General features: G+C 37.8%; 1 protein-coding gene across 1 annotated transcript; it reads right to left on the reverse strand.

The window, feature by feature from the left end:
- Positions 1-15: 15 nt before the first annotated feature.
- Positions 16-1,000, reverse strand: mrps17 (mitochondrial ribosomal protein S17). The gene is made up of 3 exons (XM_057360242.1): positions 909-1,000; positions 632-775; positions 16-415 (listed from the first exon to the last, which is right to left on the reverse strand). Exons 2-3 carry the CDS (start codon positions 752-754, stop codon positions 122-124), a joined length of 417 nt encoding a protein of 138 aa, XP_057216225.1. The 5' UTR covers positions 755-775; positions 909-1,000; the 3' UTR covers positions 16-121.
- Between the last annotated feature and the right edge of the window lie 21,558 nt (positions 1,001-22,558).

Consider the following 22,558-nt stretch of genomic DNA (forward strand, 5'->3'; position numbering starts at 1 on the left):
GTGGTTGTCAGTGGAAGTACATTTATTTGGTTATTCTGACCAATTAAACAGAACCAGTTGACAGTATAATACTTTTATATGTGAAAATCAATACATTTACATACATAATTTAGACACAATATTATGAGGATGGGGGAGATGCAGAGGCGGTAATATTCAGCTGTTCCAGTTTTGTAGTTAAGGAGACGTCCGTGTTTTTAGTGCTTTCTGTAAGAGGCTCTAAAAACTGACATCCAGCTACCTTCTTCCCAGTGAGGGGGTCGACCAACTGCCCAACTTTATACACTATTTCTGAGAGTTCATGCTTGACGTGTTTGGATCTTCTCTCTAGCAGAGCCTTCAACAAAACAACATCCCCAACAGAGCACTGTTCTAGAGCATCATGGGCGAAGTAGGTCTTCCTCTTGTTGTAAAACTGAAACACGAGCAAGTAAAAACAGATTAACTTAGTTGAATCCGCAAACAATCACGACTGTATTGCAAAGAAGTCAAGCATTACAAATAGATTTACATATCATATGCATGCATATATACATAAGTTTACACCACAAAGCTCATTTTCTGTGTCATCTCAGAACTACTATATTTCATAAAATATGCAATATTTTGAAGTCGACACATCACTTCTTACCTTGAGCAGGTATGGATCAAGCACAAGTCTGGTAACTCGCACCTTTGTTGTCTTCTTCATTTTGGTCCCGATCACACGACCAATGATCCATTTCGCATGGACCGATGCTTGCTTGACGGACATGCTGTTTAGATTCGCAGTGTCCTAAATATTAATGTTAAACGAAGTCAGAACTCTGTCACAAAATGCGCACTGAGACCACGTTGCGTAGTATGCAAATGACCCTGACACTCAGATTTATCTGGATGTAAATGTGAAATGTAAATAATATGCTTACCCGGTATTCTTTTAAGACAAACGTTAATGTAAAGGTCAAAAACTCATGAAAACATTCCGCACGCGTCTGAATGTCACGGCTGGTGGCGCATGTTGATGACGTAGTACGGAAGGTCAATAGAGGTTAACGGTGCCAAAAACGAAAAAAAAACGTGTTGAAAATATGGGATTCGCTCAAAACAACCAGAAAGAATAGTAAATGTGAATATATATATATATATATTTTTTTTTTAATTATGCACAATATATGTTATAACAATTAAATATAAGTTAAAACAAATAAGAAGATATTTTGAAAAATGTTGCTGTCGTTTTGTGTCCATACAGTTGAAGTTAATGGGGTCAGTGTTGTTCGGTTATCAACGTGCTTCGAAACATATTCTTTTGTTTTCTTCAGAAGAAAGGAAGTCATACTGGTTTGGAATGACATGAGGGTGAAAAAAATGAAAGAATTTTCATTCTTGGGTGAACTATCCCTTTAACACGCCATGATGACATTCATAAAACGATATCAAATTCTTATTTTTCCAGCTATTCCCCTCCCCCTTTATTTTTACAGAGATGTTTGTGTGCACTCCAATGCACAACGTGAGTTGTGTCTGACCTATATAAATACATTTGAGTGTAGTATTCACCTTTTAGTAAGTCACTTTTAGTAAAGTTACAAACCGACATAAAAGTTACCACTTGTGAACTCCCTCTATAAAATTTGCCCTGCACAGAGCGAAGTTTATTGCAGAAAAGCTCTTTGTGTATAGAGGTCCAACTCCCATTTGAACTATTTGGCTAGCTGTTCCAAATGGCACGGCGTCAAGACTTGGGGAACAGGCATTGGTAAAATAAGAAAGATGTGTCTAAAATAGGGGAACAGATCAGGGCATTCTCTAATATGTGTTCAACAGAAGAGAAAGAAATCGGTTTGTCCCTGGGTGGGAACTGGATGAGGGCCAGAGCAGTCAAATCTGGTATTAATCAGAACCACACAGAAAACATGGTCTGTTTCTATGTGATTCCCATTTAAGGCAGTGCAATGGGATATTTAGTCGAGGGCTAACACACCATCACTCTGCAATGCTCTTGCACATTTAGGAACATGTAATATATCAGTCAATACGCTGAATGACCGGCTCGTTCCATTTCAGACCTTATAGATTTAAATGAATGTAGTACACAGACGTATGAACCTATTTATTTAATGTCTAGCAGCACATGAATGGCCATAGTACTGTACATCTGTAAGTGGTCACTGTGTCGGCCCAAAACACAGATTTCAAAAAACCTTGAAGCTGTAAATGCAGTTCACTCTGTCATCCGTAACTTTTAACATCTCTGCTTCTGCTCAAAGGAATAGTTAACCTAAAAACGAAACCTCTGCCTTTACCTCACCTCATCATGTTGTGTTCCAAACACTTTCTTTCGGTGGAAAAGTAGAAACAGTTCTTTCCATATAATGGAAGTAATGATGACTATATAATATATAGTATGTCCATGTAATGAGGGCTGTTGCTATTTAGCTTCTAAAATGACAAAAACAGCACCATAGATGCAGTCCATAAACTTGCAACATTTTCCAGGTTTTCTGAAGACAGACAGCAGCTTTGTGTGAGGAACGGTCGACGTCGCTGTTTACTAAAAATCTTCCATTTCTATTGCTATTAAAACTCATTTTAGATCTCAAATAGCTGTTCAAGATGTCTTGCAGCATATAAGACACTCTGCTGTGTTTATTTGTTATTGGCATGACACAACATATCTTGGCAAGCAGTATTGCAATTTACCAAAAAAAGGTAAATAAATATTACAAAAAGATTGCTACCCTTTCGCTTTTGTTGTAAAGAAAAGAAGAAGACAGTCATATTAATTTAATAATAAAGGTTGAAATTAATGAATCGTGGTAAACCATTCCATTAATGATTTTCTGTGCTTTAATCTCCCTTTAATCTTGACAATAAGTGTAAGGCTGACTGGAGAACCACAGATAAGAAGTCATTAACAGGGCAGAAGGAAGGGAGAGTCAGCTTGCAGGAAACAGCCTGAACCTCTAACATACATGCTAGTGTTAAAGAGGCAATGACTCACGTAGTTGAGTTTATTTTCACTGGAGATTGAAAGGTGCCTGATGAATATTTTCCCCAAAGAAAACTGAATTCAAGCAGAGTTGAGTGATTAATGAGATCGCTGTCTCATTTCCACCATATTCCTGTTTTGAGCTCTGTTTGTAATGTTATTGTATGAGGTTGGCGTCAGAGGGATTACACGAAACATTACAAATCCAATAAATAACAGCTCATAGTATTTTTTTCTTATAAAGCTGTAAATAATATCCAGTATGATGCATTGCCGTTAGCTTTTATAATATTAAAACGGTGTCGTTTTTTTATTTGCTCACTCTCATGGTGTAGATATGACCTCCTTTCTTTAGCCAGACACAATCAGCTATAGACCACTTTAAAATATAACACTGGTCCAGCACTTCCGGTTTCGTTCAGGTAGACCAATGTCTATTTTAAATAATATTTTGGTTCGTCTTACAGATTTGTAATGCCATTGCATTTGTAAGGCTTCAGAAAGCATCGGTGTTGGGGAAGCTACTTTGAAATTGTTAGATAAGCTACAAGCTACTGATACATAAAAGTAGTTAAGTTACAGCTTAGCTACCCATCTGAAAAAGTAGTTAGCTACACTACAAGTTACTATAAAAAAGTAGCTAGCTTCTTTGAAACTACTTTTATTTTTTACAATCTCACATAAAAAAATACAGGAGTATAGTATTATAGCAAACTGTATAGTAAATTTACTACGTACAGTACCGTTTTTTTACGTTACCACAGTAAATATTGAATAATACTACAGGAATTCTAAAGTGTATAAATTTACTAGCAATAGATAATACAGAATACTGTAGTATATGTTAATAGAGTGTGATAATTACCATAATATTCTATAGCTGTAATATACTAGCCTACAATTTACTATAGTAAAGACTAAAGTATACAACAGTATGTTATGTGATGTGAAACACCTGAATATGTGTTATTGACTAATGTTTTAAATAAAAAGAGAAGTTTAAAACAATGTAATGCAATATTATTATGATTGCGTTGTTTATTTATTGTTTTAATTTCATAAGATATTTAATACTTAATAGGATGGGTGTGTCGAACTTAAAATATTTACCCACCTCATGTACGTCCTTTACGATCTCTTCACAATGAAGCGTAAAGCCACAATACATAGTTACTGCAGTGGATGACATTTACATTTATGCATTTGGCAGACGCTTGTATCCAAAGTGACTTACATTGCATTATCCTATACATTTTGTTTCTAAGTATGTGCAATACCTGGGATCGTACCCATGACCTTGGCGTTGCTAACGCCATGCTCTTACAGGAAAGCTGTAAAGATGACAATAATGAACTGTTTCAGCTTGTGATACAGAAGAAGACGTTACGCAGCGCTGCTCTGAAGGCAGAACGGAATGTAGCTTTTGGTCGCGCTACACCACTACTTTCTTAAAAAAGTAATTAACTACTGGAAAAGCTACACTGTTGTAAAAGTAGTTGAGCTACCGCCAAGCTACTGAAAAATGTTAAGTTAGTAGCGTTGCTACTTGTAGTTAGCTACTCCCCAACACTGGAAAGCATATCCATAAAAGTAATCCATACTCCAAGGAAGGGGTTAATAAACATCTGCTAAAGTGTATTCTAAAGGAAACGATACGTTTTGTGAGAGAAAACAAGCCATAATTTAAGTTTATTTAGTGATTGATACATCACATTTGAATGTAAATAGATGAGTAAAATACATTTAATATGGGGGCATGCTGGCTCCACGTCGATTTCATTGGTTCTCACGGGACTCACGTAATATGATCATATGGTGGGTTAGGTGTCAGTACCCCATATTCTTAAAGGTCATAGCAACACCTCCACCTCCCTTTCGAAGCACGACTGCCCTGTCCCAAATAGCGCACTGTGGACTTGCGGTCTCGTGGACTTAATTGCACATGCTCGCCAAGTCTACGAGTCCATAGGGTGTCCCATTTGTCATTTTTATGCAACATATGAAATACAGAACTATAAAAACAGGCAGCTTCTGTCCCAATTCTCCCAAATAACAACATTGGGACAAGTGTGGTTGACTTCACGCAGCTCTGCGCAGACTGATCAGCGAATGACAACAAAGTACCGCGAGAGTGATTAGAAAGCACCGCTTGCTCTTTCCGGCGTGATTACCTCAAGTCTGTCCCAAAATGCACACCCACGTACCCTTTTTGGTCGCCATTTGGGACAGGGCCTACGGAGGCTGATGCAGGACAAAGATGTCATCACATTTTTGCTGAAGGAGATAACGTATTTACGAAACACGTTCTGTTGAGCAGTTTGTCCGTTTAGGGCTACTGTAGAAACAACATGGCGAATTCCATGCACGGAGACCCTTGGTGTATGTAGATTGAAATAGCTCATTCTAAGGTAATAAAAACATAACGCTTCATTATGTAAGGTCTTTATACACATCTGAAGACATAGATATCTATATTTTACTGCATTTCTGTCAATAGATTCTTAAAAAAAATGACACGTTGGACCTTTAAGTAATAAGTAAAGGTGTGTAAAGCCAGGTTCACACTGTACGATTTTTGGCTGTCCCAGACAAAAGATGACCAACGTGAAACAATCGTGCTGATTTTTGTGGTCCTGGCTCTTAAACGTTGGTCCTGCAGTGAGAGAGATTGAAAGACGTCCGATGTTGCAGTCTTGCGATCACAGACAATGAGTCACAAATGAGTCACAGCCTGCGATCTTTTCTATCAATGTCATAAATTTAGCATGATCCTAAGACCTATGCCTGCAGGTACGCAGTGACCCCAACTCTGAAAGAGTTTCTTATTGGTCAATGCCACATGATCACTGGGGTCCCTCAGGGATCAGTGCTTGGACCACTCCTTTTCTCCATCTTCACGACATCCTTGGGACCCATCATACGGGCACACGGCTTCTCCTATCACTGTTTTGCTGACGACACTCAGATTTACATCTCATTTTCCCCAGACAATACCACTGTAGCAGCTGCCTAGTAGACATCTCAGCTTGAATGAAAGAGCATCACCTCCAGCTGAACCCTGCCAAGACAGAACTACTTGTATTTCTGGCACACCTTATGGTGCAACACGATCTCACCATCCAACTTGGCAATACTACAATCACTCCTTCCAAAACAGCCAGGAACCTCGGAGTCATATTTGATGACCAGCTGTCCTTCAATGATCACATTGAAAAGACAACATGGTCATGCCAATTTGCCTTATTTAACATTAGAAAGGTTAGACCCTACTGAGCATGCGGCACAACTCCTTGTCCAAGCCCTTATAATCTCAAGGTTGGACTACTGCAATGCTCTCCTTGCTGGTCTTCCTGCAAAGGCTATCAAACCACTCAGAATGCAGCAGCACGCCTCTTCTTCCAAGAGCCCAAAATGCCAATGCCACTTTCATCAAATTGTTGCAGTCACAGTTTATAATTTTTCAACTTTTGTTTCTCTGATGGAGCATTGTGAACTCTTGTTTTTTTTATGTCGGACGTGCTTTTTACTGCAGTGTTTTAATTCATCCCTGATAAAAGACACCTCAACCAGCTTATCACTTTTCTGAAAAATTACAGGCATGTGTAGTAGAGAGTGGTATGAAGGTAGATCTCCAGGAACAGAACATAGAACGTGGCAACATCTTAGTGCTGCATCAGCCACCATAGTGTTTCGAAAGGGAGGGGTGGAGTGAGCCGTTGGTTGCAAGTCCCAATCTCACCACTAGATGCTGCTAAAATCTCCACATTGCTTCTTTAATGTAACATACACTCTAACATGCTTGTGCCACGTCATCTGCGACTTGTTGACCATGTGCTGCTACTTTTCTTGGATAAAATGATAATATGAGCAAAAACAGCGTCTCAGTAATGACAAACTTTTGCACTCAAATAAATGTTATACTTTTCAATTCATAATACTGCAGCAGATAAACGAGTTATTGTACCGTTTGAATAATTTGTCTTGAATTGTTTAGAGTTTCTCTGTTTATCCAAAGTTGCCCCACATTTCTTCATCCCCTACGAATGTATTTCTAGTTACTTTCCACATTGCTTCAATGATGTGACTTCACATTTTGATGATAAACGGCTTTTTAGTTTTACGGCAGATGCTACAGTGTAATGCTGATGGTACGTGTCTGTTGGGAGCTGATGTCATTGTCCTTTGAGAACAAACATGAGATCACTATGGAAATATCACAAGCAGAGGACTATTAGTCATTTATTAATTACTTCAATAATATTTTGCCCACCTGAATCACTGCGCAGGTCACGGCCCATAAACGTCTCACTCCTGTCACACCCACAACAACAACACCTGCTGTTTTCACGCAAGCCGCGCATACATCTGAGGAATGCACTGCATGTGGAAGCATAAATAATACATAGTTTGACTATATATATAAAAGAAAACTCCGCCAAAAACGAAGCTCATAGTCTTGGTATCCTTAAAGTGGGGAAATGGGCCAGCAATGGAGCGGAACACTCAAAATACACACACACACGCAACACAAACAACCAGTGAGCCGTATTGTGAGGACATTTCCCATGAGTGCCTCTCTTCTCTGTCTCGTCATCTGTGTGGCAGCATACGCTCGCTGCCATCCAACTCTTGTAATGCTGTTTACATAAACACAAAGTTTCAATTCTGCCGTTCACAGTGCCTTTAGCAAACAAACCCTGTGAAGCTGTAAGCATGGCGGAGCGACACAAAGACCGTAGTTGTGTGTGCGGTCACGAGCGACAGTAAATCATCCACACGAGTGCACGAGTGCCAGCATCCAACGTGGTATTCTTCTAGTTTATCCCATGTAAATTAAAAACGTACGTTGGACTTACATTTATTTGAAACTCCGTTGGCAATGATTTCATTCCTCACCGGGGAATTGCCAGTTTTGACCTTGTCTTGAATTTTTGGATCGAAGCACTACCTCTAAACATTACATCATGGCCTGCTTTAAGAAAAAAAATCATGTTCTTTCTGTAACTTGGCCATGTCATTATCATGCGATCTGATGTCATTGCCAGTGTAGATGACATCGCTTGATAAATTCCCTTTTTTAATGCCAAGGAGATCAAGCATGGTACCTTTGTACTGTAGTACTGTAGTTTAAAAATCGCAAGAAACCTAATCTGTGTTTTTGTAGCCATTAGTTAAAGAACTATACTATTATTACGCACATTAAAGGTTTTCATTTCTTTGTCATCCAGTATTTAATGATGTGATTACAAATGTCCAGGCTGCGACTGCTGACTTTAAATGAAATGATTGAGTTTCCTGCATATACGTCCCGTGGGAACTTTGACATGGAGAGACATGCCTTAAAAGACATGACCCCCGGTGCTTATTGTGACATGTACAATTTGCAATGGTCTGAGTACAGCTGAATGAATGAGACCGACGTTTAGATAAGGTGAATTAAATGAAACCAGAGCTGGGTTGTTCATCAGCCTGAACGTTACGTTTACTTGCACTGCCACCCATTAAAGAAATACACAGCTGGTAACATTCACATTCAGTATATGATTTGATACCTTCTGTCTTTGCTAATGGATGCTTAAGTTGTGTCCGATACCGCTCCCTATCTCCTATATAGTGCACTATACTGCGTGTCCACCATTTTGGAGTCGTGTCTGAAAGAACGATATGATGCGAGACAACCGCGTGATTTGAATCAGCTGGAGGATTCTGACATAAACCTTGCAAATGTATGTTCAAGGGTTTCATAATATACCATTATGGGCAATAACCGTGATATTAAACACCGCAATTAATGGTATTATGTTAATTCTACACATATGGTAATATCGTAAAGTACCAATTTAAAAGTTTGCCTTAAGAGTCACAACAGTTACAAACTCTCTCTTCGACTCCCTACATTTGTATTTTGAGAGTGTTTCATTGTCCAAGCGAAAGATAAAACACAAAAGAAAAAGAAAACAAGAAATATCGCAATCAATTTACCGTGTAACGAAAATATGATACCGTGACAGGTCATACACGGTTCCTCTTGTTGTGGTTATTTTCCACTTTTTAAAGATGAACAGATTCAATAAATGTCATATAGTTAATTAAGCAAAAATGTTGTGTAGTGTTTTCAAACACTACACAAATTTTAGAGCAAAACATAACCAACTGAATGTTTGGAACTGAATCACAATGTTATCAATCACAATCTTTAATACGTAATTATGTAAATACACAATGCGTAAAATGCTTCATGTGTGAAATGAAAAATGAATAAAACTGAAACAGGAAGTGTTTCTGAACCAGTTTTGTTTTCATTCAGCAAAATGCTCTGTACAGTCATTTTAAATATTATTATTAAATATAATTAATAAACATAATAGTATTTTTTTTTTTTACATAATTCCTATTTTTACTTTTGATGTCAGCTAATACAATAAACTTGACAAATGTGACCAACAGTGAGAAAAAACTTTACACCATTACAATCCATATAAGCCACATATATGTAATATAAGGTAAGTGTTATGTTTATAACAAATGATCCACGACTGTACTGTCTGACGCACTCATTTTTGTTCACTTCTTTCCCATCAAGTGGACTCAAATGTCATTGACTATGTAGGGAATAACGAAGGAGTAAATGAGTGAGCAGTTTTGGACACAGTTGACTCCGTGTGACCTCATGTCACCATGACAATCCTGCTAGAACACCGTGTGAAAAGAATTAGAAAACTAGAACTAGAGAACTGTGTGACTAAGTGATTTCCTTGTAGCACACATTTTTTTATTCTCAGTAGAAAACGATAATATATCCATGTGTTGATTTTTATTATGCTGGGGCCATGAATTACCCTCTGTAAAACATGCTTGAGTTTGATGTTTAAACAGTTTCAGTTCATTTCTTTCAGCTGTAAACATGCCGTGGAACATTTTTCAAAGTTTATAGATAGAGATTGTACAAAAATATGTCCTGTAATTTGTTATCCGCCGATGTTATGGTATGTTTTCCCTTGAATTACAGAGAGGGGATCCTCTCTTGGGGGCCCATGTTTCTTCTCGTTCCACTTCTGGTGACCTCCTTAACAGATGTAGGTCATTATGACTTTAGTGATAACTGAACAATCGAACAATGACTTCTTCCATGTGTGCTGAAGGGAGTCACCCTAGTTCTTGTGTTTTCACTCTGCTGGGAAAATTGGATTGAATTACATTGTGATTATTGTTTACTTCATCTACTTCAGCAAGAAAACGCTGGAGGATAAGTTTCTTTTGTTCTGTTCTATTGTTGGGATGCTAAAGTAGGTTAACAAAGAGATGACTTAATCAAATTCGCAGATTCTTGTCTTCTTTAAACATCTTATAACGTCTGCGTTCTTCTCTCTTACTGCTTTTATTAAGTGTGTGACAGATACTAACTAGATCCACCTCCACAGCTTAACTGGCATAGAAATGTTTGTTACGGTGTATTGTCCCTGTCGATCTAAATTGACTGAAGTGTATTCTAGGTTTATTTCTGATAGTCTTTGTAATAAAAACACTTAAATCACAAACACACACACAGCCTGTTTCTCTCTCCTGCTCACTGATGTCATTGATTTTTGCTGGCTATATTCCAGACCTGACCACAAACGCTCCACCAACCATAATGCCTCACTAAATCCTGTCCAGCACTTCTATAGTTATCCTAATCTGTCAAGTTATGTTTGGGAAAAATAATGCTTTGTCTTTTCAAAATCATGTCGTGTCGAAGGAAAACAAAGCATGTAGAATGTCACTCTGGTATCACAGAGGCATGAAGTGGTCCCATAACACTACATTAGATAACAAACTATCACACCAAATGGAATTTATTTTAAAGATAAGCACAAGCATTTATCAAGCAAAATAATGATAAAGCAGTAGATATGCTGGTCATATTTTTGTGTAAAAAATGTATGTGCATATTTCTGTGTTAAATGTATGTGAAGTATGTCCATAGTTAATGTGAAGAACTACACATGTGGATAGTCTGATAGGACATCGGTGTAAACTTAATATACTAGAAAATATGCAATATGATAAATAATACATTTACATATATTGGAAACATGCTTATATTTTTTAATACGAAAAGCAGCAATTCCTTGTGTATTATTCTATATATTGTAATATTATAATATATTAACGATCCATTATTCTATATATTTTTTAAATGTAATGTATTGGCAGTTAATATAAAGGAATATATATTTTCTTAGCGTAAGAGTTTTTTGGGCCAATTTTGGGCCTGATTTGCACTCCCAGCGATTGGTGGCAGCGTGGCCCAATTCGAAGCTTGTTGCAATCAACTTTTTGTCCAAAAAGTCACACCAATATAGTACAATTGTTGGTTTGAATCCTGTGTGGGCATGTATTGTGCTAATATATATAAGTCTTCATTTTGACTTCTTCTCAACTTGCATTTTGTGGGCTTGGCCCGGTAATCGCTGCTTGCAGCTATATTTTATATTTCTATTTATGCCATTTTGCTCTTGTTGCTCTGTGCCAGTATGGCTCTGCCTTTTGTGGGCTTGGCCCCATAATCGCTGCTTGCAGCTATATTTTATAATTGACAATCCTCTCTACTTCATTTGGCACCTGTGATTCCTTACAACACCGCCTATGTAGACAGCACACTAGGTTTTGGAGTAGAGACATAGATTATATGTACACAATCAGCCCTGCAGTGATAGAAAGCGGGTATGTGGAGCACTATCACACTTGTAGCGCTGACAGACTGACTGCCGTGTCACAAGTAAAACAACATTCCCGTTCAAATACAACTCACGCTTTCAGCTTTAGGCAATGAAATCATCTTAATCCAACCAGGCTATAGATAAGGTATCCGAGGCTCACTTCTATCTTCGGTGAGCCTGGGAATGAAATGAACAGGCTGGAGAAAATTAATATCAGTGGGACAAGCTGCATATTTATGAGACATGTTGAGTAATTTGTACTGTGGTGACTATTAGACTACACACTGCATCATAATTAAACACGGGACAGCTGCAGCGGATCTAACACAATCTTCTCGTCTCAAAGTTATCGTAATTAAATGCTCAGTGTTAACGAATGCTTCAGCCTCTGAATCTCTCTGCTGTTTATGGAGTTAACAGAATGAAAACTTGGGCTTGTTGCTCAAAGCAAAATTTCCTCCAACATTTTCTGCCATGAGAATATGACTCAGTTGTCAACACGCAGTATTGCTTGTATCATCAAGCTCATGTTAAATGGATTGTTTTAAGCAAGGATTTAACTCATTAGTGCAGTTATGCTTCAGACATTACTGACACCTCAAATCAGATTTTTGCTTGCTGGGTCATAACGTACGCAATATTTTCTAGTTTTATTCCTAATTCTGAGTGTATTTCAAGTTTTATAGCAGTGGTCCTTAAACTTCTTTGGTTCCCCCCTTTAAATCAATAATATACCCCGACACCCTCCACTCCACAAATAAATAGTACATCATCAGTTATTTATAAATTACGGTATTAAAGGCGCAGTATGTAAAGTATTGGCATTAAAATATCCAACAAACCTCTGGCACAATGTTATATATTTTGTTCACCTGTGTTCTTACACTATCTCAGATGTTTCCAAGAATGTTTAAATCCAGAAAAAATTGCCATTTTAAAGTAATAATTCACTCAAAAATCAAAATTCTCTCATTATTTACTCACCATCTTGTCATTTCAAACCTGGGGCGCGCTTCCCAAAAGCATCGTTTGACAACTATGGTCGCAAGTTCCAGCATAGTTCAACCATTTAAGTTTAATCCCTGGGCGGAGTAACGTAGAAGGAAACTTATGAATGAGTGAAATAAAACAACAGACAACAAAAATAGGATAACAAAAGTCGTCTTTAAATGCAATGTATGTTATTTACAGCAAGAATTTGACATTAATTCGATCTGAACATATTAATTAGATGTCATTACTTCACCACCTATGTGGCGTCATCAACTAGACTACTGAACCGATCTCCGACAGTTACTACGGTTTCGGGAAACAGTCGTAACTACATTGTTAATTTCCCCAATGATGCATCTTACTATGGTGGTTAAGCGAGTTATGTCGTTGTTCGGGAAACGCAGCCCATTATGACTTTCTTCTGCACAACACAAAAGATATTTTGAAAAAGGTTGGTAACCAAACAACAGTGGTACTGAACCCATTGACTTGCATTAGTTTTGTGTCTATCCAATAGTAGTGAATGGGTACTGTCATTGTTCAGTTTCCAACATTCTTCAAAATATCTTGTGTGAGTAAATGATGACAGAACTTTCATTTTTCAGTGAACTATCACTTTAACCACTGTAACATGCCTCCTCATAGTGTGAAGAAGGACACCAATGGCATCATGTCCGCATTATCCTATTATTCTGTGTACTGTTGTAGGAATCATAGGTGTGTTCCACTTCATGTGGCGCTGAGTACATCGATTGTCGTATGACATCAAAGTATCATAAGAGCAATAAAAAACAAACCGTCAAGTCACTTTCGTGGTACTTTGATATCATATACCGATCGCTCAGCAGAGTACACACTTCACAGCATTTGTTTCTACCAAAACCCAAATGTTATCCATTAATATTCCATGCTCCTTCACAAAATCATCAAACTACATTTTCGTTATTGTTTCGCGACCTATAGCAGTGAAAATAACTGCTATGCTCTGATCGCTCGGCCGCAGATCGGTATTGGCATATAATCACATTTGATTTATTGACAAATTTTTATTTTATCACCGTCATGTCATCGCCGGTGTGAAATTACTACGATGTTACAAGAAACTGAATACATTTTTTTTGCTATTTGCCCTGTATGTTCCAAAGAAATCTCACATGGAAGAGCAGTGTCCCTAGCATTAAGTACAACAAACCTGGAGTTGAATTACTTTAAAAAATATAACAAAGGCAACATAATCTGAAAAAGGTTAACAGTGATCAGAGTTTATATACAGTATCAGTTATACAAGAAGAAGAAGTTTTATTTATATAGCGCCTTTCCATGGCTCAAGGTCGCTTATAACGCTTGAAGCATCGGAATCGGGATCTGTATCACCCAATCACTCGGTACTCTGTATCGGCTGCAGAAGTCCTGATCCGAGCACCCTTAAATTGTGCTTTTAAGATGGACACGAAAAAAGTTAAAAAATGGTCCATCTGGCATCTGGAGCAGACTTTGAACTTAAGCTTACACATGCAGAACATGTGCTGTGTCCAGTGCTGCATACCTGTGAGTTGGATAAGTGCTGCGTTTTTTATCTAGTGAGTGACCCACTTCAACTGACACTGACACTATAATTCGGATGCTTTGTCTCAATGTATTTGATTGCATTTTTTTTGCTAACCTCCCCTGGTGGTCACACCCAACACCTCGAGAATGACTGTTCTGGTCTTTGTAGTTTTGATGGAGCGTTGCATTAGCCACGGGCTTGATTCCCAGGGAACACACATACTGATTTAAAAAAATGATAGAATGAATGAACTGCAAGTTGCTTTGGATTAAAACGCTTGTAAATTTATGGTGCTGTAAATGCCATTCCTTCGTTCTTGTTATATCTATCAATCTCTTCCCCTCGTTCATTGCAACTGGCTTTGTGCCTTGATTAAGAAACTTTTTTTGTCTACATATTTCTGTTTTTTTGTAGTCAATTGCCAACAGTAAAAATCTAACAGTTTGGGTTTCGAGACCAGCATTCCACAGTCTCAGTGTTGTTCCTTTAATAAAAAAGTGAGTTTACGATGAAAATAATGGTTTAACAACCTGCAAACAACACCAGTGATCAAAAGGACGACTCTCACTGAAACAGTTTGGGATACAAACACAATCCCTTTATCCTCGATGTAAAGCAACACAACCGAGACGTATGTTTACGACAACAGCTAATAAAGGTTTTTCTATTCATAGGTACAGTATAAGTTTTTGGCTTGCTCACCAGCCAGACGGTCTAAATTCAATATTTATATCCCTCTTCTGTGATTATGAGTGTTGATTCTATGTATGGTTACAGCACACAGGTATGTGCCCCTAAAGCGAGCCTTTTTCTCTCGCCAGAGCGTTACACCCCCCGCCCCATTCCTCGATCCGGCATTGTTTGTTCAGTGATTCACGCCGTAATCTCTTTTGCTGTGCATGTGTGATGTGCTCACAACTATGGCATGAAACATATTCGCCACTCTGTTATAACGTGGTGATACCGTTGAATGATTTATGCGATGACATGCTAGGAGGCTTAGCTCTTTATCTTTTTTATTGTCTGACATGGGGTTTGCCAAAAAGATTATGTCATTTAGGTGCCTGGATTACTGTATGACTGCGTAAAGCCAAGAATGAGTACTTTCTTGACTGTACATGTGCTGATCGCACACATCTGTATAGTTACATGTGTGCATTTTTTGGCTGAAGATCACTTTATAAATAATGCAGTCATTTTTACTTCTATAAAAAATAAATGTTTGTGCTTTTCTTTGCAATTTATGGGGCTTACTAGTTTGGCAATATCTATGTATTGAGTGCCGCAGAGATGATGTATTTTTGTAGGCCAACCCCGGAGGTTAGCGTCGCACTGCTTCCCTTGATCGCATTGTTCATTATGGGAAAATTCGAAAAATAAGCTCAGTGAATAACAAGGTTTAAGATATTTACACGTTTTGTCTATCAAGATCATCTTTACAAATGAACTGTTACTTTTGAAGCCGAAATACAATCGCCAGAAGTAAAAAGCCAACATGAGGTAGATTACACCACGGTCACTCGATATCAACGTCACCACCACCAAGCCTCTGCACTGTAAAAAAGGAGACGGATGTTTACAAATGATGGTAACAATATTACACAAAATATTTTTAAGTACTTTAAATTATATTTTTAATGCAATATTCCATGAATAAATCAAGTAAAGTTAACTAAATTATCTAAGCACGTCACATGATAAACTTTAAAAAAATACTAATTTGAGCATTGGAGTTAACTTATTGATCTTGTTTAACTTAAGTTTAACATTTATTGTTGTTTACAAGTAAGCCGAGAGTTGTTTCAGTACTGGCATTAGCACCAATATTGTTCACTGAGTGAAGAAACACACATCATGAGCTCTCCCATCTTCTAAATCTTAAAGGGGTCATATGGCGCGAACACGTGTTTTTCTGTGTCTTTGGTGTGTTATAAGTTGCCCATGCTGTCACGGTCCCACCGTCTTGTTTATGAAATTCTAGTCGTGTGGTGGGATCGGGGCAGAGTCCTTAGGTTATGTGTGGAGAGAAACATATTGTTGTCCGTTTGACAATAATATACGTTCTCTTCAGTGTCTTGTCATTGGCCCCATTCCTCTCGTTTCCTTGTTATCTTCCCCTGAGTGTTTAATTATCCACACCTGCCCTGTGTCGTTATCCCTCGTTTGTGTTTCCTATATATACCCTCTTGTTTCTTTGTCTTGTGCTCGTGTATTGCGTTCTGAACGTATCTCGTGTGTGTTTCATGCTTGTGTCTTCATGGATGTATCACCCTTGTCAAAGTAAGTCTAGTTTAGTGTTAGTCTATTGTAATCTTGTCCAGTGTTGTATTAGTCTCTGTTTATTTAGTTAGTGTATTCAGTCTTTGTTCCTGTGGTTCCCGTTCATCGTGTCTTGTTTTCCCCATCGTGGGTTTTTGTTTTGTTTTGTTTATTTTGGAAAATAAACATCTGTTAACCCCTTCACCACCGCCTGCCTGCTATTGGGTTCTCTGCACCATTCATGACACATGCATGTATTAGACACTTAAAATTGCAAAAATGAAAGTGTTTGAACAAAAGATGCATTCTATCTAAAAGCGAATGCTCACCCAGACCTGCCTGAAACGCCTCGTGTAACCACACCCCCACAAATCTACGTCAGTTCGTGGTATGAGTTGACTAAGACCGCCCAAATGTATACGCAAGTAAGGTGGGTGTACCTGTCAGTACAATTGCTTTGGAACCTGATGTTCCAAATATGGTAAGAGGCGTTACATTTCCGTCACACGTTTGCAGTATTCGACCAATCACTACACACTGGTTAACTGGCCAATCATAGCACACCTCGCTTTTCACAGTGATGAGCTTTGTAAAAAATCTACACGTTTCAGAGAGGCGGGGCAAAGAGGAGATACAAACATGCACGGTATGTGGAAAATACAGCGTTTTTTAAACTTTAAATGGTGTATACACATTGCATTGCATTACATCTAAAACAAACCATAATATTTGTTTTAGCAGTGTCATATGACCCCTTTAAAGACAACGGAACAATAAACACTATCAAGTCTTTCATTTTATTGTTTACAATACATATTGTTTACATTTTTTTACAAAAATGACTCTCCTAATGCTGTCGCATGCAAAGCATGCTGGGAACTCTAAATTAACTTCTTATTTATTGAAGTTAACTAAAAGAATTTATGCAGTCCCATCACAAAATAATTAAGTAAAGATCCTTTTTACAAGTTTAAGTGGGTTGAACATGATAAAATTAAGTTGAATTCACTCAATAATTTGTGCATTTAGAATTCCGAGATTTTTTCTATAATTTTAAATAAAATTTTGATGAAAAAAAGAACACAATTGTATTAAGTAAGTTTACTCAATTAATTTCATGAAATCTATTACAACACAGAATATTTTTTTACAATGTGACAACTTTTTTAAACTTATTGAAAACCTTACCTAAAATAATTACTCTGTGAATGAATATCCATCCATGTTTTTCGAGACCAAAGGTAGTCGTTAGCAACTTGTTAGCAACTGCCTTTTTTAACACACAATAAAGCTTTAAAAAATCACTTATAACTGCATGGTGTGTTATGAAAATATTTACAGGAAAATATAAATATATACGGGAAAATACTCAGAGGTTTTGTTAACCACAGATCTAATTTCAGGCAATTTACCAAAACTCAATGGCACCGGAAGTGCTAAAATGCTTACTCACTTTTAGGATTTGCATAAAAAATATGTCAATCCTGCCATACTTTATTGTCACAGGTATCTTGTCATTTTAAAGGGATTCACCCAAAAATAAAAACTATTGTTATCATTTATTCACCCTTATGTAAGGCCTGTATTCCTGTAGGCCTACATAGAATTCATATTTTTTGTCATTTTGTCTGAATGGTCAAAAGAATTTAATAAATCATATAATTTTGATAACCCCCACTTAACCAGTGCGCACAGAGAGCATGGAGAAACCAAACAACTTAATTCTTACATAATTATTTGAATTCAACTTTATATTACATTGCCAGCTTGTTTTTTATGGAACAGCAGCATTTGCTTATCTGACTGGCACCATTCAGCGCCATGAATCATTCTAAAACATTTTGCTGAGGGGCAAGACAATGTTGTTGTAAAATAACAATCCTTCAATTAGGAATTATTATGTAATTAGACTTCAAAACAGACTTTAACTTTATAGATGTGATTCAATGGATCTGTGGTCAAGGGTTATTTACTATTTATTGAATTTTGCCGAGCGCTTTGCGACACTGCCACAGGAATACAACTTGTACAAATAGTCTACTTCATAAGAAAATACTGACATACTGTGAAATGTTTATATGGGTGAACTATAAATGATTCAATATAGAGAATATTGTTAGCTGTACGGTTAAAATGTCTAATGCATCGTTATCCTATAAAACTACTTGGACAGCCCTATAGCTGTCATTTCTTTTCTGCTGTTGTCCCAGACACACAAAAATGCTAACAATTTAAGCTAACTTTAATAAAAGAGGTTTGTGCTGCATTATCCAACATGTGGAAGGGAATATGACATTACAATGATGTCAAGAGAGAAAATTCCATCATTTCACAACGTAAAACGCTTCCAGCTGGATCATTTTGATGTGACATTGACGACAGGACGCATGTCCGTGCTCTTCGGGTCAGCTGTGCTGTCAAATACAAGTGATTGGAAAATGACTTCAGAATGAGGATACGCTTGAAGTTTGAACCGCTGAAACTCACAGCTCACTAAAGTTAAACCACATTGTTGCATAAAATACATCTATATAAATCTGATGTGATCCGATGACCACGCACACATTACAATTTGAAGTTCTGCATCTGGGCAATTTCATGCAAATGTCTCGTGCATAGACTGATATTTTTCTGATGTCTGAACTCCATAATCAGGGGTTTAGTAAAATATAAACTGATTCAATATTGGAAATAAATACATTCTCTCAGAATTAGTTTTTCAAGTTTTAACTGAAAATGTCACATCCATAATGCTGGAATTGCTGGAATCTTGTTTCATAATAAGAGATCCAAACTAATTGGAATGAGGAACCACACGTTTTTATGTACCAGTGTTTATTAATGTCATTTTGTAACATTAACAGTTTCTGTCTATAAAATTAGCATAATAAACTTAAACTAGTTGACCTGTCTTTCCGGCAATCCCTGAAACCACTATAATAGCCACCAGAATAAAGTTTGGTTTCCCACAATCCTCTTGGTCTGACTACCAGACTTTGATTAATGAGCCTCTCACGCTGCACTCTTTTAAATAGTTTTTTCAAAAGTCAATATTATTGTTACGCTATTTTTTTTTAAACCCCTCAAAACACAGCCGGTCTAGCACATTGACTCATGGGAAGAGGTCTTGACATGAGCACATCATGCGACATAACTCAAGTGACGTTATAAGCACTTTAACATTGTTTTTCAAGCTGTGTCACAACAATTCCCGTGCGATTGTTGTAAAAAAATGATGCTCTTTAACAATGACCCTTATTCAGCTAAGTGTTTTTGACTTCCACTTAAGAGATCTTTACAGATGTGTTCTTTTCTAGAGACTCAGTAATATATTATCCACTATATAAACACTATATGTATAAACTATATATAACAGCTGCTTCTTTTATTTCTGAAGTATGATTCCTCTATTCAAGTCCATTTGACATCTTTTGTTTGACTTTCAATTTGGCCAGTCCTACGAGTTGTGTTTCTTTACACATGCATTGCTGTGAAGTCAAAAATGGAACAGACTCTACCTCATAAAGATCACAATGTGTGTTTGCTCAGTCTAAATCAATCAAACAAATCTCACACTATTCCTGTCACTGGGTAAAATCCTTGACAGTTTAATGGTAGTCTGCACTGACGTGAATGCTGTTGTAACCAGTGACAAAATGATCACAAACCACTGGAATAAAACTGTGACATTGATGTGTTTTCCGCTGTCATCCTGTAAAGTGTACAAACACATTAAGTAGCATCTTTATGCTGTTAAAGGGACAGTTCACCTGAAAATGAAAATTCTGTCATCACTTCCTCACCCGCAGGTTGCTTCAAACCTGCATGACTTTCTTTCTTAAGCAAAACACAAAAGAAGACATTTTGAAGAGTGTTGGGAACCGGAGGTACCCATAGACTTGATTGGTTTTGTGTCCATACAATAGAAAAGAAAGGGATCTGCCGATGTTTGGTTACCAACATTCTTCAAAATATCTTCTTTTGTGTTCTGTAGAAAAAAGAAAGTCATACAGGTTTGGAATGAGCTGAGGCTTGATAAAAAATAAATGAAAGAAATGTCATTTTGGGGTAAACTATCTCTTCAACTCAGTTGTAAGAGGTCTCTTTGCCTCTATTGTAGAACAAAAGATGCTCTTTGGAACATTCTCTAATCATGCTGGGATAACAATGGTTATGAAGTTGTGCAATGCCATCCTGAATGCATGATGTCATTAATAACAATGTTTTGGTTACCTTCCCACAACCACCCAGCTGTGCATTGGATGTTTAGTTTTTTTAAATATTCAGGGCCACCATCGTTTTGTAGGCCACCCGGGGCCTGAAACACAACATCAGTACTCTGAGTCAGAATCAATCATGAAACAGACCTGCGCGAGAGATACGGACTGAGAAACATCAGCACCAGTGCCAACTTATCTAAAGTGCCCCTGGAACACTGTTCTGATACCCTTCCTCCCCTTGAGCCGAGGCAGTTTTCCTCATCCGCGCTACACAGCGAGACACTGGAAAGTTGAATCGTGTAGTGTGCCGGCCCTTATATAGACAGCAGACATTAGGTAAACGCAAGGTAGACATTAGGTAAACTGAAAACGGGCACTTTTCAGTCAGCAGCTGCGATACGCCTCTCTGCACTGGCACAGAGATCGGTTGGGCACGCCGCTGCGAGATTGTGTGCAGAACTGTTTTATGTGGACGAGGAGGTGGGTGAGATTACAACGTACATTCATAGACTGTAAGGCTGAAAACACAGGCAGTGGAAATAATTTTATGATTCTCTGCAGATAACGTTCGATTTTCAGTTCTAAGTGCCTCTTTTTAAAACAAATCAGACGGCGAGTCTGCACGTATTCTTATTATGTCAAGGTTTATCGATAGACAAAGCTTTTCTGATTTCCCCAAGGTTTCTTGTGCAGTTCTTCAAACTTCTGAGAGACATTTATCTCTTTATTTTTTCTCTGGTTCTTTTTATTCCACATGTTTCATCGCATAGTTATGTCCTTCCATCAAATGCTAAACCATTTCACCCATGTTTCTACAAAGCAGTTACACACGCTTTCTATCCAATTACGGGATTGTAATGCACAGCGAATACTCTTTCCACGGTATTTCCAACCTCCTCTCGCGAAACAAGCCAACCATCTGAATTAAACATGTAACTGGGTCAACAGATAGCAGGCTTATCGTTTTTACCCAGACTTGTTTTTAAAATGTCTGGTTATTGGATGTCAACGTGAATGTGCAAATATGGGAAAACCTTTCGAGAAACATGCATCCCATCCTAAATGATGACGAACCCATAAATTGACTAACCCCCCTGTTGAAAAAAACAGCATATGCTGGTAGGGTAGTTTCGGAAGCATGGTAGCTGGTTTGTGCTGGTTTAAGATGGTCACTTGCTGGTTTATGCTGGTCATGTGCTGGTTTAAGTTGGTCATGGTCTGGTCATGTGCTGGTTTAAACTGGTCCTGAGCTGGTTTAGGGCCAGCTTAAACCAGCTCAGGACCAGCATAAACCAGCACATGACCAGCTAAGGACCATCTTAAACCAGCACACGACCAGCTTAAACCAGCACAAACCAGCTACCATGCTTCAAAACCTACCTAACCAGCATATGCTGTTTTTTATAACAGGGCCATAAGAGATTAAACAAAGGTTTAAACCTAAAACATGTTTGTGCTGTGGACATGAATGCTTGCAGGTGTCCTTGGAATATTTAATTTGACATTCTTCTAGAAAAGTTAAGATATTACATTCCTTCTTATCAAGTATTTTAAACACCGCCCTTTCTAATCCCCAGCACACACATACTTTTTAAACACACTCTGGTGTACACAGTTTTGCATTCGATTCAAGAAAGCGTCTATCAGTAGAAGAATGACCTAATGTTCTCCCTTGCCAATAGCCTGAAACCCAACTAGTGTAACACAGACTTTCTGGCAAAACTCCTGCAGACCAAACAAGGAGTGCTAGACAATCTAAAACTCAGCAATGGGTGGGGGTCCATGATACCTTTCCAGAAAACCCCCTTGGATTCTTTGCAAAGTTTTGATGCAAACTGCCAGAATATATGTATATACAAGT

Source organism: Triplophysa rosa, linkage group LG19 (genome assembly GCF_024868665.1).
Source record: "Triplophysa rosa linkage group LG19, Trosa_1v2, whole genome shotgun sequence".
NCBI classification, from domain to species: domain Eukaryota; kingdom Metazoa; phylum Chordata; class Actinopteri; order Cypriniformes; family Nemacheilidae; genus Triplophysa; species Triplophysa rosa.

Coding starts and splice junctions, on each gene's coding strand:
- mrps17 (XM_057360242.1), bottom strand. CDS start 754: ATGTCCGTCAAGCAAGCATCGGTCCATGCGAAATGGATCATTGGTCGT. Junction 416..631: donor TTGATCCATACCTGCTCAAG/GTAAGAAGTGAT, acceptor CTCGTGTTTCAG/TTTTACAACAAGAGGAAGAC.